The sequence below is a fragment of the Podarcis muralis genome, chromosome 1 (genome assembly GCF_964188315.1).
Source record: "Podarcis muralis chromosome 1, rPodMur119.hap1.1, whole genome shotgun sequence".
Taxonomy (NCBI): Eukaryota; Metazoa; Chordata; class Lepidosauria; order Squamata; family Lacertidae; genus Podarcis; species Podarcis muralis.
The window spans coordinates 45,250,707-45,266,879 of record NC_135655.1 but is presented as its reverse complement, the minus strand read 5'-3'; the positions used below and the strand labels follow the sequence as shown (position 1 = coordinate 45,266,879).

The following is a 16,173-nucleotide window of genomic DNA, read 5'->3' as shown; positions in this document are numbered from 1 at the left end:
CAGTAGCTGCTGCCAGAGAGAGCAGAGTGAGAACTGAACGACTGAGGAACCACAGGGCTGTAGTAAGAACAAGACTGAAGTCCTCCCACCTTCCAAGCCAAGTATTTCAATTCATGTTGCAGTATGGATGGCGATGTGTGTCAGCAGCTACCTTCTTGAAATGTGTTGCTGCATGCAACTGCATCTGGGATCTAGCTGCTTGGAGGATGAATGCAATATATATGATTGCACACTTTTGCAGAATGCTATATATTAACAGCAAGGGAGTCGTTAGAATAATGTCAAAGGAAATATGCGGAAAGAGCTTTTTATGTTTCAATGGAGAAAACACTGGATAAACTCATGGAGGCTATCAAAGGCTACCAGGACTGGTTATAGGCAGGGCTCTGTTTCAGCCAGAACTCGCGGGAACTCAGTTCTGGCACATCTCAGGTGGGCGCCATTGCCATTCTAAGAGAACTTCTTTTTTGGAAAAATAGCACTGGAGCTCAGTGGATGCACTGTGCTCCCCTCCCCCCCAACTGAGTACTTACGGTTCAATGCTGACAGGAGTACACTCTCCCATTACTGAAAGGACAGGAGGGGTGACTTCTGCGCTATCTGCAAGTCAAGATGACACAATTAATTGATGGCCCTGCTTCTACTTAAGGATGATTTGATATCATCATGCATTTAACAACTCGTGAGGTAGCCATCAGTAACTCAGAACCACATACAGGTGAGTGGGTGAGCTAGTAGAGGAGGGATGGATCACTCCATTTCTCCTTGGCTGGTCTCCTGGGTTTCCACACTTGCTGTGTGGAAGGAAAGCACAGAAACTCAGCTGGCTGAAGGGCATGGAGGACTGATTGCTCTATCCCATCAGACCACTTAGCAACACCTCCTTACTTTTTTAAGGTAGTCTGCTAGGAGGCAAGTAACCTGTGCTGGCAACAGAAAAAAGGGCTTCTCCCTACTTCACAGTCAGCATGGAAAAGTAGCTTATTCTTCATGTAATCTTCTAGTAATCTTCATGGGCTTATTTATAAGGTCAACTAAATTTTTTTGTTTGACAAAGTTACATATGGCTATAAGAAGGGTAGGTCTTAATCTTTACCATGCAATCTTTTTGTTATCTAGCATTCTTTCAAATGCAGCAACAATACACTGTTCCGATACCATTTTCTAACATAAGAAGTCATCACGGTGCATGCAGTTCAATCTTCCACAAACAAACAAAAACCCCAACTTGTGAGGGGCCATCTATCTACAACTGCCGAGTCATAATTTATTTCCTCCAGCTGTGATCCTCCTCCCATTCTACCCTGAAAAGGACAATGAACAGGAACTTACTGGATCTGAGCAGTGTCCTGTGTGCACTTTTAGGAGTCATAGGAGGTGGAACTGAGTTACCACTAGCAGAAAGGATGGCGTTGAAATACAGTCCGGAGCCCTCTCGCACTGGGCTAAGTATTGGCGGGGGAGTGTAAGGAGGTAGCTCAAAGTTCCTGTCGGAAGGGTGATCTGCCAAGCGGACAGGTGAGCGCAAGTGGCTCTGGTAGGGTGTGATATTGGAATAGACAGGCGGAGCAATGAAGGTGCCAGCTTTCGGTGGTATGAAGAGAGGCTCTGGCCTGGGCCGCTGCTTCGGTTTCCGTGCAAAGCCTTCCACTTCTTCTTTTGGAGCAGGGCCTTCATGCTATGAAAAGGAAACAAGTTTTGGTTCACACAGTTCAAAGTACTTCAGACTAACACACACAAACACACACACACACAAACATCAATACGGTGGACGCTTGGGTTGCAAACATGATCTGTGCGGGATGCACGTTTGCAACCTGCGTCTGCGCACAAGCGGGTTGCGATTCGGCGCTTCTGCGCAAAGCGCGAATTAGCACTTCTGCGCATGCGCGACCGCCAAAACCCAGAAGTAACCCGTTCCGGTACTTCCGGTTTCGGCAGTCTGTAACCTGAAAAAATGCAACCTGAAGCGTCTGTAACCCAAGGTATGACTGTATCGACCAAATGGAAATAACATGGCTGCTCCACCAGCAAATTCCATGAACTGGTATGTGCTTGTTTTAACTTATATGGGTATTGTTGTTATGTATATAACACCATCAACTCATGGTGCTTTAAAGCAGGAAAAGGAAGCTATCTGTCCTGAAAAACGTAAGCTCTAATTAGGACTACCACAAAAGTATTGCATTCAATCCAAGAATGACACACCATCAATTAACAACCAGTTGTACTTCTTGGCTTTTGCCTATCCAGAGTGAAGTTGAAGTGGGACTGGCAAATCCAATGTTCAAATTCCCACTCAGCCACAGCTGGCTGACCTGAGCCAGTTACTTTTTCTTAGCCTAACCTACCTTAAACAAATACAATGGTACCTTGGTTCTCGAACTTAATCTGTTCCGGGAGTCCATTCGACTCCCGAAACTGTTCGAAAACCAAGGCACAATTTCCAATTGGCTGCAGAAGCTTCCTGCACTCAAGTGGAAGCTGTGTTGGACGTTCATCTTCCGAAAAATGTTTGCCAACACTTACTTCCGGGTTTGCGGCATAAGAGTACCAAACGTACGAGTACCAATGTGTTTGAGAACCAAGGTACAACTGTAAATTGTAGTTATATCCCCCTTTTCCTCACAAGAGCCCAAAGTGGCATACATGGTTCCTCCCTGCTCTTATTTTATCCTCTCAACAAACTGGAAGGAAACATGCATGTCACCTTGAGCTCCTGGGGGGTGGGGAGATAAATGTAATAGTAAAATTTGTTGGAGCTGTGAGAAACACAATGTGGCCTTATAAAGACATAAGGCTTGGACGATGTAGCACAGATAAGCCTCTCTCAGAAAACCTTTTCTTCGTGGAAGATTGTATTCTGCCAGTCATTTATGAGGCCAACAAAACCATAATTTTCCCCATCAAGACCCAGGTAAATAAGATGGGGAAATGCCAGCTGTGACTACTTAGTGACCACACAATGCTTATAGGCACAGTGAAAGTTTCATGCAAGATCACCATGCCTGACTAACATTTAGGAAAATCACTTGCGTAGGAAGAAACGTAGAAAAAAAAAGATGTAAAGTCCTCATGTGTAATTATTTACATTTGCTTTCTATGGTCTCTTCCGACACATAAGTGCTTTCACAGTCTCTCAAAAAAGATTAATTTCTATACAATTCAAAAATAGTCCACATACTTGACATGATAAAACCTCCTTGAAATCACTCTCACTCGGTTATGATACATTGGGCCAGTGACTTTGGTTATAACATACAATTGGCTGACTGGGAAAAAGTATGGAATGAGAATACGAAATTTACCGCATGTACGGCGTTAAAGGAAAATGTTATGAAAATGGTATACAGATGGTACATAACACCGGTTAAGTTAGCAAAAATGTTTAAAACATGTAATAAGTGTTGGAAATGTAAAGAAAAAGAAGGATCTTTTTTCCATATGTGGTGGGAATGTAAGAAGGTAAAGGGTTTCTGGGAAATGATATATAATGAGTTAAAAAAGATGTTTAAATACACATTTGTAAAGAAACCAGAAGCCTTTTTGCTAGGAATAACTGGAAGAGAGATAAATAGAAGGGATTACAAACTTTTTCAATACGCAGTAACAGTGGCAAGAATATTAATGGCCCAAAAATGGAAACAAGAGGAGTTACCGACCCTTGAAGAATGGAGAATGAAACTTATGGATTATGCAGAACTGGATAAATTGACTGGGAAGACTAGATACCAAAGGGACCACAGGTTCATCGAGGACTGGGGAAAGTTCACAGATTATCTGAAAAGTATATGTGATGAACAGACAACACTAGTGGGATTTAAAGAGGCTTTGTGAAAGTTAAAGATGTATTGTAAAAAAGAAGTAGATCTGAAAGGATATATCAAATGGCAATATAAAATTAGAGAATGCATAAAAATAGAAAATATGGATGATTAGTGGAAAAGCTGGTGGAAGTCCAAAAGTTGAAATTAGTGAATATTGTTTGGGATGGCGAATTTGTAAAAGGAAAATTTAATAAAAATTATTATTAAAAAAAGAAAAAGAAATCACTCTCACTCAAATGAAAGCTATTTATTCAACCTATCAAATTCCTACCACCAAAGATGACTTGGCTTTCATATCCTTTGCTTCTCCTTTCTATGGTCAAAGCAGCCAGAGAGGTTTCACCATTTTAATACCAGATACAGCCAGAATTGATTTATTCTTTTTTTTTTAACAAGTCTGCTTCACCTATTTTCTCTAAGGAGGAAATAGCCCCTTTTCCCTGGCACTGTGGAGGGTGCCATTTTGTGGTTCACCTCAGGTGCCAAAAAGTCTTGGGCCAGCCCAATGAGAACCAGGCTGGTGGCAGAGAACAAGAGGGATGACCTGAACCAATAAGCTGCAGCCTGTTCTGTGGGAAAGCTGCCACAAATAACCAACAAGAAAAGACACAGTAAGAGTCACTTTATTGCCCCATTACCACAATCAGGACCCCAAACACAAACCTACCTGAGTTGGCACGTCTGTGTTCAAATTGCGATTCGACCTCCTCCGGGTGACGATTACAGAAGGCTTGCTTTCAGCAAAGCTTCGGTCGTTTGCCACAAACCGCTGTGGCTTCCCTTCCTCTCCCTTCTCACTACTGATATCATGAGAGTCCAGCCTCCTCACAGGGACAGACACGGGCATGATGAGAGGCACAAGGCTGCTGTCTTCCCGGGCTCTCTTGGGGGCTGGCGAAGAACCGGCAAACTCTACGACACTCCTGGGCGCAGTGACTGCCGCCTCACTCCTGTTCCTTTCTTCTGAAGTTTCTGGCTCCTTAGAACAAAAGGATCACGTGAGCATTGAGGTATCTGAATAAGCTAACAATAAGCTATGGTCAAAGGATTTCTCTGTGCTGGTGCCCCGTATGTGGAACTCCCCGCCCCAAGAGGTTAGGTTACATAAGAGGAGCTAGCTGGATTGGGACAATGGCCTATCTGGTTCAGCATCCTGTTCTCAAGGTGGCCAACCAGATGCCTGTGGGAAACCAGGGAGCAGAACATTAGCGCAACACCGCTCTCCCCTCCTGTGGTTTACAGCAACTGGTATTCAGAAGCACTGCTGCCTCCAACTATGGAGGTAGATCATAGCTATTGTGGCTAGGAGCCACGCATAGCCCTTTCCTCTTCCTCTTTTATTTGTGTTCTGCCAGTATTCCTTAAAAAAAAAAAAAGGAGATTCTGATTCTACCCACATACCTACCTACAGGACCGCCTCTCCTGATATGCCCCATGGAGGACCTTAAGGTCCACAAATGACAACACCTTGGAGGTCCCAAGCCGCAAGGTGGTTAGATTGGTCTCAACTAGGGCCAGGGCCTTTTCAGTACTGGCCCCGACTTGGTGGAACGCTCTGTCACAAGAGACTAGGGCCCTGCGGGATTTGACATCTTGCAAGACAAGAGCTGTCACGCCTGGCCTTTGGTTTGAACTCAGTCTGACCCTTATGTTTCCCTCCCCTTATGGTTTTGATTTATGGGCTATTATTAAAATGAGGCTGCATTTTAAATTATATTTTAACCTGTATTTTAAATTGGTGTTGTTGTTTTTTTAAAAAGTAATTTTACTGGTGTTAGCTGCCCTGAGCCCGGCTCTGGCTGGGGAGGGCAGGCTATAAATAAAATTATATTATTATTATTATTATTATTATTATTATTATTATTATTATTATTTGCTCATTCTTAAAAATTTGATTTATTGCTGGGGTTTTTTTGTTTGTTTGCCTGCCTTTTTATATGTAAGCCATTTCAAGCAACTCCTTTGGTGGAGGATAAATTTTGAAAACAATCAAACTTGCTACACTGCTAAACCCTTTGGAATTCAAAAGTGATTTACCACACATGCATTCAACTGCCCCCAGGTTAAAAGTGGTACTGCCAGTACAGACAAGTATGGTAATTTTCTTGACTTGGGAGAGATTATGCATGAAAGTTTATGAGTCTGGAACTACAGCAAGGGAAAGTAGTAAATAATGGCATTATCTTCTACCAAGAACACCAATGAAGAAGAAAAAGGAGCCAGCTCTCTCTCTCTTGTGTACACAATCCAGGAGTCCAATGCATTTATTCTCCTAGAACTTCAGGTTGATTGTTTTGCACACTCAAACAGATGTGAGCAGACTTCTGGTCACACAATGGGATTCCACCTTCCTGTGTTTCCCTGTGCAGCCAAAATTTGCTCCCAAGTCACCTACCCACCCACCTTCCAGAGCAGATTTTGAGAGTGTGCAAGGGCCTGCAGGGAGGTCAAGTCCTCTTGTATAAGCGGAAGTCTGTTTTGCTTGTGTGTGAGCAGCACTGGATACTGCACCCATTACCAACTATCAGATCTGATTTCCTGTTGACTTCTTTGGATTCATGCCCTTTTACTAGGGTGAAATATCTCTTCTGATACAATCTTCTTGCTGAAATGGGGCCTATCAAAGGACATGACTGCTTGACTGTATTTCCTCTAAAGGTGAAGGGACCCCTGACCATTAGGTCCACTTGCGGATGACTCTGGGGTTGCGGCGCTCATCTCACTTTATTGGCCGAGAGAGCCAGCATACAGCTTCCAGGTCATGTGGCCAGCATGACTAAGCCTCTTCTGGTGAACCAGAGCAGCGCACGGAAAATGCTGTTTACCTTCCCGCCAGAGCGGTATCTATTTATCTACTTGCACTGTGTGCTTTCAAACTGCTAGGTGGGCAGGAGCAGGGACCAAACAATGGGAGCTCACCCCATTGCGGGGATTTGAGCCACAGACTTTCTGATCGGCAAGCCCTAGGCTCTGTGGTTTAACCCACAGCGCCACCCGCGTCCCTGTATTTGCTCTAGCTAGATATTTAAAACACACACAAACATACCTACATCACTACGCATTCTATAGGTGGTCCATCCGGATAGTGAATACTCTGTGGCAAGAGGGTAGAAGGCAAGCTTGGCTGTATTACTGTTTCAGATTCCTGAGTACTACCAAGTCTCGAACTCCCATGTCCAAATCTAACACACTAGTAATTACACCATCCAGGCCAAGCATCCTATTGCTTCCTCCCAATCCCTTACTAATCTATGGGACTAATTCACAATGACTATTAGCATGGGGAGGATGCAAGACTACTTTGAATCCACACTTCAAAGTTAACTGATTGTCATATGACAGCTAAACGTCACATTCAAACCCTCTCAGTTACTAAAGTTATTAGCTGAAACTCCCCACAGGTTTCCAGTTTCAGCAGGCTATACACTTGATGTATCCCATCTTTCAAAAAATGTAAGCTCAGACATTACAAAAGTTTTGCTGAAAACTCCCAAGTGTTTATGCTGGAGACTTCCTTAATTACTGTGGCAGGAGGAGGGGAAAGAGAGAGATAAGTGTTCTGTCACACAGCAGTTCCTTCTCTTCATTTTACAGCCTTATCCCATTCCACAGAAGGGAGTGGCAAAGCTAGCCTGGCTACTGGGAGAGGGAGCTAGCATTTGCTCTCTCTTTATTCAGTTGTGGGAGAGGTTTGCTAGAGAGGAAGAGGGGACCCAAAATAAGGTGAAAAGCATAGCACATGCAGAGACACAAACAAACACACACACGTGCGCGCACACACACACACACACACACAGAGAGAGAGAGAGAGAGAGAGAGAGAGAGAGAAGGTGCTTTGTGTTTGTTTTCCAAATGGTGCAGTTAAGTGCAGAAAGCCTTGTACTTGGCTTTGATGTTAACAATTGATAAACTTGGTTCCAGGGCATTAGAGACGTTAACAGGCAGTATTCAGCTACATTTCACTCAGAGCAGATGTACTGAAATTAATTGTCCTAACTTAAGTCATGTTCATTGATTTCAATGGATTTACTCCAGGTAAAACATTGTTGAGTACCACCCAACATCTTCAGAGCAAAATGCAACGGACAGGGTAAGAATCACAGGGGAATAGTGGTGTCTGCTAACATTTTTAAGGTGTTGCACCCCGTGAGGTGAGGCAATAGTCACGGTGCGAGTCAGGAAATGCCACTTACTTTGAGATTCTGAAGAGAAGCCAATTCCACAGCCTTCTGAGCCAGGGTTAGCAAATTGGCTTCCTGAGAAACACGCCGTCTCCTCCGCGTGCTCTGGATGACGCCGCCTCTGACCCCACCAAAGTCGTTGGCTCTCTGGCCCAGGCCCTCCGTGGCACCCACCGGCTCTTCTGCCTGCCTGGCGTTCTCATACACGCCCGCTTTCTCCGCTTCGGGCTGGGCGCCAGCTGGCATCTCCCCATGCTCCAGCTCCGCTCTGCCAGGTTGCAAATAGATCTCCTTGTTGTGACTGAACGCTTCGGGCTGGTGTCGAAACTGGACTTCTGGGTGCTGCTGCGGTTGCCAGTGATGGGGCAACACACCGCCAGAATACTCCTCAGCTGGCTTGGAGGCCAAAGCTTCCTCCGCGGAAGACGCTGGCAGGACACCTTCCTTGGAAAGCCTCCGTGATCTCCTTGGGAGAGGGATCTGGGCCTGGGGAAGGACAGTCTGTGGATTTGGCTCCGTCAGCGCCTTCAGCAGCTCCTGGTTCCGCTCGGTAACCGGGTGGAATTGATGGGAAACCATATGATGCTGAGGAGGCTGGGGTGGCCCTGCCCCATGAGGCTGCGTGACAGAGGCAGGTTGCTGCATGCCAAAGCCTTGCACAGCCGCCTGCTGCTGCTGCTGTTGCTGATGGTGCTGCTGCTGCTGCTGCGGATAAAAGTTTTCAAACAGCTGCAACTGTGGAAGAGCTTGTTGCTTCTGCTGGGCGGTAAAGGCTGGGCTGGAAGTAGGGGGGGCTTGCTGAAAGACATGCAACAGTTCGGGGAGACCCTGCTTCTGGCCCTGGTGGCCAAAGGCAAGCTGGAAAGGTTGCAATGGGAGGGTCTGATTCTGCTGCTGCTGCTGTTGTTGCTGCTGTTGTTGTTGTTGCTGCTGCTGCTTCTGCATTTGCTGAAAAGAATTAATCTGGGCTTGCTGCCTGACCAGGGCTTGCTGTTCTAACTGGGCTTTATGAGACATCATCTGTTGCACGGCATCTCCATACAAGTCCAGGTGAGACACCACCACACCTTTCTCCCGGTTCCTCTTCAGGGGGTCTTGGTGGCTGAAGAAACCTGGGATGTTGGCATTGGGGTGCCCCCCTTTCTGGGCACCCCCATACACCATCCCGTGATTCCAGCCTCCAGGTTGAGGATGCCAGCTGGCATCGCTGCGCTCTGGTAGCCGGTTCCCCACCAGAGAGTTCTGCCACTTGGCAGCAGCCAGCTGCTGGGGGATCATCCTCGCATCGCCTCTATCCTGATAAAGAGAGTTCAGCAGAGCAGCATTGCCGTGGACGCCCCCGTATACACCTGGCTTGGAAAGCTCCATGCCCTGGGAAGAAGGCACATTGCCCCCGTGGTTGAAGTATTGCCCTTCTTTAAGCAGCAGCTGTTGCTGCTGCTGCTGCTGCTGTTGTTGCTGCTGCTGCTGCTGCTGTTGCTGCTGCTGAACTTCTTCCTCATTGAAAAAGGCAATCCGCTTCCCAGTCCTCTTGCTTGAAGACTTTGGATGGGCCTGCAGACTCATGGTTCAGTCTCTCCTCCCGAGGATAAGGAAGAGACAAGATATCTCAGATTAACGGCCAACCCATTGCTAGCGCTTGTGCACAAAGGAGAGGGTAAGTATAAAGACAGCAAAAAAGAAATTCTCCTCTCTTCAAGTCTAGTCCGTGCAGAGAGGTAAGGGGCAAGTTTCAGCCCTCTTTCTATTCGGCGTCCGCTTAGCTTCAGCGCCTGGAAAAGAAAAGAAATAAGCGAAAAATTAAACACCTGCAACTCAGGTCAGGATAACCAGTTATCTCAACACTGTTGCGTGAAGCTTTCAGAAACTCAGCCAGTCGATCTATCCCCGTCAGGGACTTGGAGCCACATTCCCCTTCTTCAAGGGGACTCCAAATCCAAAGCGGACAAGAAGGCAGGACCAGATCTAGAAGTGCTTCCACAAGACAGGAGACAATGCCCCTCTGGCCCAAGGATGTGGGACTGCCAACCTCAGACTTGGAGCACTCCATTGCAGAAGCTCCAGTGAGACCAGAGGGGAATTGAGAGTGCCTGGTTTTGCTGCTCCTGCCTTTAGTTTTCATTGCAAATTAACTTGTGTATGTTGTAGTTTGCTTAGTTTTAGATTATTAATTCTTGGTTTAAATGTATATGTGTTTTCCCCCAGGACATTTGGGTGAAGGGCAGATTATAAATGGCCATAATAAAAGCAAATTGTGCTGTATTATTAAAACTGCGGTCCCTGGGCTGGGGCCTTGCTTGCCTCTAACCCTGGCCTCAATCCCCATTGTTGGAAAAAATAAAAATAGTGTGCAAAGCTACGTGCAGATATATCTGGCTGTTCTGCAATTCTTTTGTAGACCAGCTGATTTGACCTCATGGATAAGGAGTCTACAGTTCATGGTATCAACACTCTGCAGTCCTTCCACTCGCCTAAGGTGGAGGAGCATCATTTTTTTTAAAAAATTGTTTAGAAGTCTGACAAATCAACGTACCGAATAAGTGTTCCATAGCGTATCTTAAGCCTGTTCCCATATACTGTAAGCCAGGCACCATCAACCCTCCCCAAATGAAATTACCCTGTTTGAAACTAGAGACAAATGTTTGCTTTGTAGAAAGAAGCACTAGATGCATTCCGTGCCTCTGCTGCAAGCAGAATGTTCTCTCCTCCAGTGACTCAGTAGAGTGCATTGTCGCATTACACAGATAGCCCAACTTCATTTGCTGGCTACTACTAGCAGTGAACCTTTCTTGACCCGTACTTAAATAGCATGGTTCAGTTTGCCAAGGCATGTCTAGGTCTGGTATGACCAGAGAACCAGAGGCGAGCCTAACAATGGATGCTTTTAAAAAGAAAAAGTAATAATTGATCTAAAGAATATCTTGGGTAGAGACCAAGGTTAAGTATAAATAACTCACCACACAGAAACACCATATAAACGCACAGTACGATAAATATCAGGAGGTTACCAAGGAGCCTTTTTCAGAGCCTGCACAGATGTGGGGTTTTTTTGCACCAAAATCTCCTAGCTCCCAATTAAGATCCTACTTCAGGATGTGATGGAGTGTTCTGCTCCTCCCTCCTGCAACAAACGCTACTGTGCTCCCACTGGCAGTTCTTCTGTTCCAAAACAGACCGCCTTGAGCATTGTCAGGCAAATGAGTTTGCAAGGAAGGTTGCTCTAGTCTCACAATCTGCGATGCTAAAGCAGCAGCAGCAGAATCCCCTGAACATAAAGGAAGGCACTAACAGGTTGGTTCCAGAGTGTCCCTTCAGCAAATGGAAGGACTGCTTTGATCTGTAGAAGGGACTGAGATAGAAAAGAGGATGAGGAAGGAGGCAATTCCCACCATATTCTCCTTCCTCCTGCATGCCCATTGCCCCACCAACTGCTCTGGAGGGTCACCCAAGCGGCTGCAGCAACTTTTCATATGGCACAGGGTGGGAGTGGGGGGAAGAGCTGCAGGAATCTGCAAAGATCGCCTCCTCCCTTTCCTTCCAGCAGATGCCTCCCCACAAGGGGGGCTCAACTCGCAGGGATTCTGAATCCAACCCAGTATGCTTTACACACAAGGGCTGATAGATATCCAGCTGACAGATATCCAGTGAATGATCCACTGCTATGAACTATGTCTCTGAGAGCAGAAGATGATGCAGCCAGAAGCTTCTGCAGGGACTGTCAAACTGCACTTGGGAACAGAGATTTCTTGAAGGCAAGGCCACATCTGCTCACTTTTTTCAAAGGGGCTTTCATAGAAATTTGATGCTGTCATTTCTGCACAGGAATTTCCCAGTTTAACTGCTTCCCATTCTTCGAGGAGCTGCTTAAAAGCTTGCTATATTTTCTTTCAGCATCGAGCAATATACAGTAAATAGGAGGAAGGTGAAGGAAAGTACCTAAGTGCAGACAGAAAAAAGGATCAGTCCCTTTATTTGCTCCCCAAAATATCACAACCAGAAATGCCAAACAGAGTTTTGTCACAGACACAGTTTGCCGTACCCTCAAACCACTGAAAAACTCAAGTGGCAACTGCAGCATACAAAAACTGTTGTAAAATTGGGCAAAGATATAATGAAACAATATTCACAATTTTAAAAGTAAAAAAAAGAAGCTCTCTGATGGATTGTGATGTTACAAAGTCAAGGCAATTAAAAAGAGCGTGATGAATCATACCAGGAAGCTTACCAGCTAAGACACAAGAATACTAAATACCATTGCTAGATAACATAAACAAGCAGCTTGCTTCATAAAGAAAAGAGAAGATAGGGATAGAAAAATTCTTTTCTGTGGGATAGCAATACATTCTGGTGCCAGGTGGGTTTGACTTCCAAAGACTGATAATAAAGCAGAGGTATTAGTTACTAGCGGGAAGGTAAACGGCTCGCCAGATGCAGCTTGTCACGCTGGCCACGTGACCCGGAAGTGTCTCCGGACAGCGCTGGCCCCCGGCCTCTTGAGTGAGATGGGCGCACAACCCTAGAGTCTGTCAAGACTGGCCCGTATGGGCAGGGGTACCTTTACCTTTACCTTTATTAGTCAATCAGCTATTTCCCGCCTTATGAATTGTCTCCACTCTCATAGCAATAACTGACACTTAGCCAAACATCTTGCACGCACATTAAGATTAATTAAGATTAAAGCCAACCCTTGTCACCAATTAACAACCTGGATTTTAACACTATTTCCAACACCTGCAGGGCCACATGAGGAAACGGAAATATCACCCTTCCCTTTTCTGCAGTACAAGTGAAGTAACATATAAAAAGTATCCCTATCTGAAGGCAAATAAAATAACTGGTTGCGCAGAGAGGAGACTAGATAATGCATTTGGAAAAGCTGAAATCAACATTAGCTAGGAAACCACCTGAGAACATAGTGATGATTCAGAATTCTACACCTAACACGATCTCAATACAGAACTCATAGCTGACATCAGCTCCTCCAATAATACATCCTGAGGATTCGGAGAGACGCAGAAACTACTGGGAAACAATGCAAATGTCAGTATCTGGCACACAACTGCAATGTCAGTATCTGGCATTTATTATGTGGCATAAGTTTATCGTACTGCAATTTGTTTTATCTGGTCAGCAGATCCCCAATGTGGACTGTTGGCTGACTTCTATTCATCTGCACTTGCAAATACGTCAGCAGAAGTTATTTGTCCATATATATTTTCAGGAGTTCACCTAGCCACACACACGTAGCCATTTGTGTGCATCAGTGAAGAGTAAGAACCATTAGCCCTTCAACCCGACTTCCCTGCCTGGTGGGGAGAGTCTTGCTCCTCAAAAGTGTCTATCTGCTTAGTGTCTATTCACAGGCCTGCATTCAACTCCACCAGCGCCTCTCTGCACAATTAATTTACTTTTACATATTTGAAAAATAATGTGCATTTCTGTCTTAAACTCCTGTTGGCAGAGCCTTGTCAAAAACGTAAGACAGCTTAAAAGGTAGAGATGTGAAGAAGGGAAAGTAGCATGCAAATAGGGTTGTTAAAAAGAAGGGGGAGGGAGGATGTGGCAAGCACTGGCGGGGGGGGGGGGGCTGTTCTGCAACTTTTACCGTCTAGGCCGACTTTGCTTCCTTGCATGTGGATCATGGGCCTGCATTTTACTGACTCATTTCCTCATCCATTCACGCTTACTGTTCTCCCTCCCTCCCTCCCTCTCCACACCGGCTGCCAGCAGTGGAATCCTGCAATCCAGCATTACAGAGCCAGGGCGTTCCTTCAACAAGTATAAAATGCTCTCAGCTCATTTTTCCACTCCCCTCCAGACAGCACAAAAATATCTCCGGGAGAGAAACGGGACCCCGAGAGATGGAAAAAATTCTGCTTTTAAAAATGCAACTGATACACAACCTACTTGTGTTTATGAAACCCTAGCAGGAGAAAGAACCACAAGACAACAATTCTTCTTCTACAGGACTTAAAACAAATGCCACTGGGACTCATGTAAGAGGCCTGCAAAAGGTTCTATCCTTCCGTACATGCCCCTTTCACTTCTTGCTTCTTGTGGCGTTGCTAAAAGCAGTAAACAAGGCTGCATGTGACGCTGGAGCAGAAAGCAACATGCTGGCAATAACTGGTTGCAAAACAAAGCAGGAGTTTGATTTCTCAGAAGAGTGGCAAACCAACCCCGCAGTATCATAGAAAAATTAGGCATAATCATTAGTCATCTGCAAACTCATCTTCTGTTTCCTCCACCAAGCATATTGACCTCAGACTCTGCACTCCATTAATTCCCTCACTTGAACATTTCAATACAAAATCCATCCTCCTTGCACTGACCTGAAATTACTCCCCCCGCCCCCTAGGGCAAGCAATGGAATATGTTTTGGTGCTTCATGTTCTCCTCTCCTGTCCTCAGGAGACAGTTTTGTTTTTTTATGATGACAGAATTCAGTTTCTAAGAATTACAGCTTTGGCCAAACCAGAAACTTTGTGGTCAATCATCCAGCATTAAAGCTTAGCCAAGTCTCCTAGAAATCAGTCTTCCATTTTCATTTAGCCTCTACTAAGGACTCGGTTATCCTCTTTGAAGTCTGGGCAACTCCTGATGACATCACTGCCATCATTAGACCAAGTTATCATTATTTTTTTAAGTATTTAACAGAAGAGTCATCATGCTGTCGAAAGAGTAAGCAATCTTAGGTCAGCCAGTGATATCATACATTACTGAAATGCTCACTCTCTCCCCGAGGTACTGTAAGCTTCGTATAAAAAAAATTGTTTGCAAGATTTGTGAGTGGAGTGGGGATACCAGAGGCGAAGGTTCGTTTATGTACACACAATTACACTCATACGCAAGCCAGAACAACAGTTTGGGTCATATAAGAAAACATTAAGGAAATTGGTTGGGAAAATATATTCTGGGAGGGGTGGAATCCTTTCTTCCCTCCAAGTGGCCAGAATGATAGCATTCATTTTGTTCCTCAAATAAATAGGTTGAGCAATATGGATGGAGGACAATTTATTCATCTCAAGAGGTAGCAACTCATGTTAATGTGATTGCTTCCTTTGGACATAAAGGACTAATGAGAGTTCATGTGGGTCAGAGGAGTGTTTTACTTTGGATCAAAGTTCAATCCATGCTCTGTGCTCAATGACCGCACTTGAACGTCGCACTAAACCAGTTTAGTATGACATGAATGAGCGGCAATGAGCCTTGGGCTCACCCACTCCTTCCTATTCGCTTGCTCCTCCTCCCACATTGTCAAGGAATAATTTGGAAGATACCACTTTTGATGAAGTACATATTGCTATTCCTTCCAGACATGGAACTGTGGTTAATCTTTTCCATGGTTAGTTTAAACAAGCCAGCTTCAGTAACTCTAGTCTGAAGTTGGCTTGTTTGAAGCCAATCATAGCAACACAACAAACTGTGGTTAAACACAACTGTAAGCTTTTGATCACCCCCTTGCAAAAGAGGAGAAAGAAAGTGGGCAGCGTGGGAGACCAGGGCTCACTGTGACTCATTCATGTCTTTGCAAACTGTGATGGCCTAAAAGAAATTATTGTTTCCCCAGTTGTAAAATAGGTTCCACCAATCTACAGAAATCCGATATCTCATCAACTGTGTCCTCATATTTGCACATTAAAAATAATACTTTTGTAAGTGTGTTCCAAATTTCCAGTCCAACTTGATGCCTTCATTCTGGTTCATACAAAAAATAATGATAATTTTAATTTGTGCTGCCATGTTTTCAGCCTTTTCAAAAATGGAGGGGTTTTTTTTAAAAAAAAAAAAACACTTTGCACTATGGCACCGGAGCAACAGATGTTCAAAGCAAAAAATCCTCCTGAGGTTGCACAAGTCCTTCAGAAGTAAATCAAAATCAGCTCTTTGGAAACAAACTTTTATAACTAATCTACAAAGAAAAAAATTACTTCTTGCCCACATTATTTTAAAAAAAATGGTAGAAAATAATATCTGCCTCATTTTAGGCCAAGGAAATTGTGGTATCTCCCCAAGGTAGTTCCCTGAGTGACAAAAAAACCCCCCAAAAACCAAAAACCTAGTATAAGAGCTTCAAAAGCACAAACCAAAGGGTTCCTGATGCAACATCTTTTTAGAAAATACAGTAAAATTAAAACAGGAACTTAAAAAAAATAATGTGACGA

At 44.6% G+C, this 16,173-nt stretch overlaps 1 protein-coding gene across 2 annotated transcripts in view; it reads right to left on the bottom strand.

The window, feature by feature from the left end:
* MIDEAS (mitotic deacetylase associated SANT domain protein) overlaps positions 1 to 16,173 on the bottom strand; it is a 73,739-nt gene that overhangs the window by 23,106 nt on the left and 34,460 nt on the right. For both annotated transcript variants that reach the window (XM_028724274.2, XM_028724265.2), the window contains exons 2-5: positions 8,021 to 9,780; positions 4,495 to 4,806; positions 1,333 to 1,678; positions 534 to 600 (exon numbers count right to left, since the gene is read on the bottom strand). In XM_028724274.2, the coding sequence (XP_028580107.2) occupies positions 534 to 600; positions 1,333 to 1,678; positions 4,495 to 4,806; positions 8,021 to 9,574 (2,279 nt within the window). In that variant the 5' untranslated portion in view covers positions 9,575 to 9,780. The remainder of the gene's footprint in view (positions 1 to 533; positions 601 to 1,332; positions 1,679 to 4,494; positions 4,807 to 8,020; positions 9,781 to 16,173) is intronic.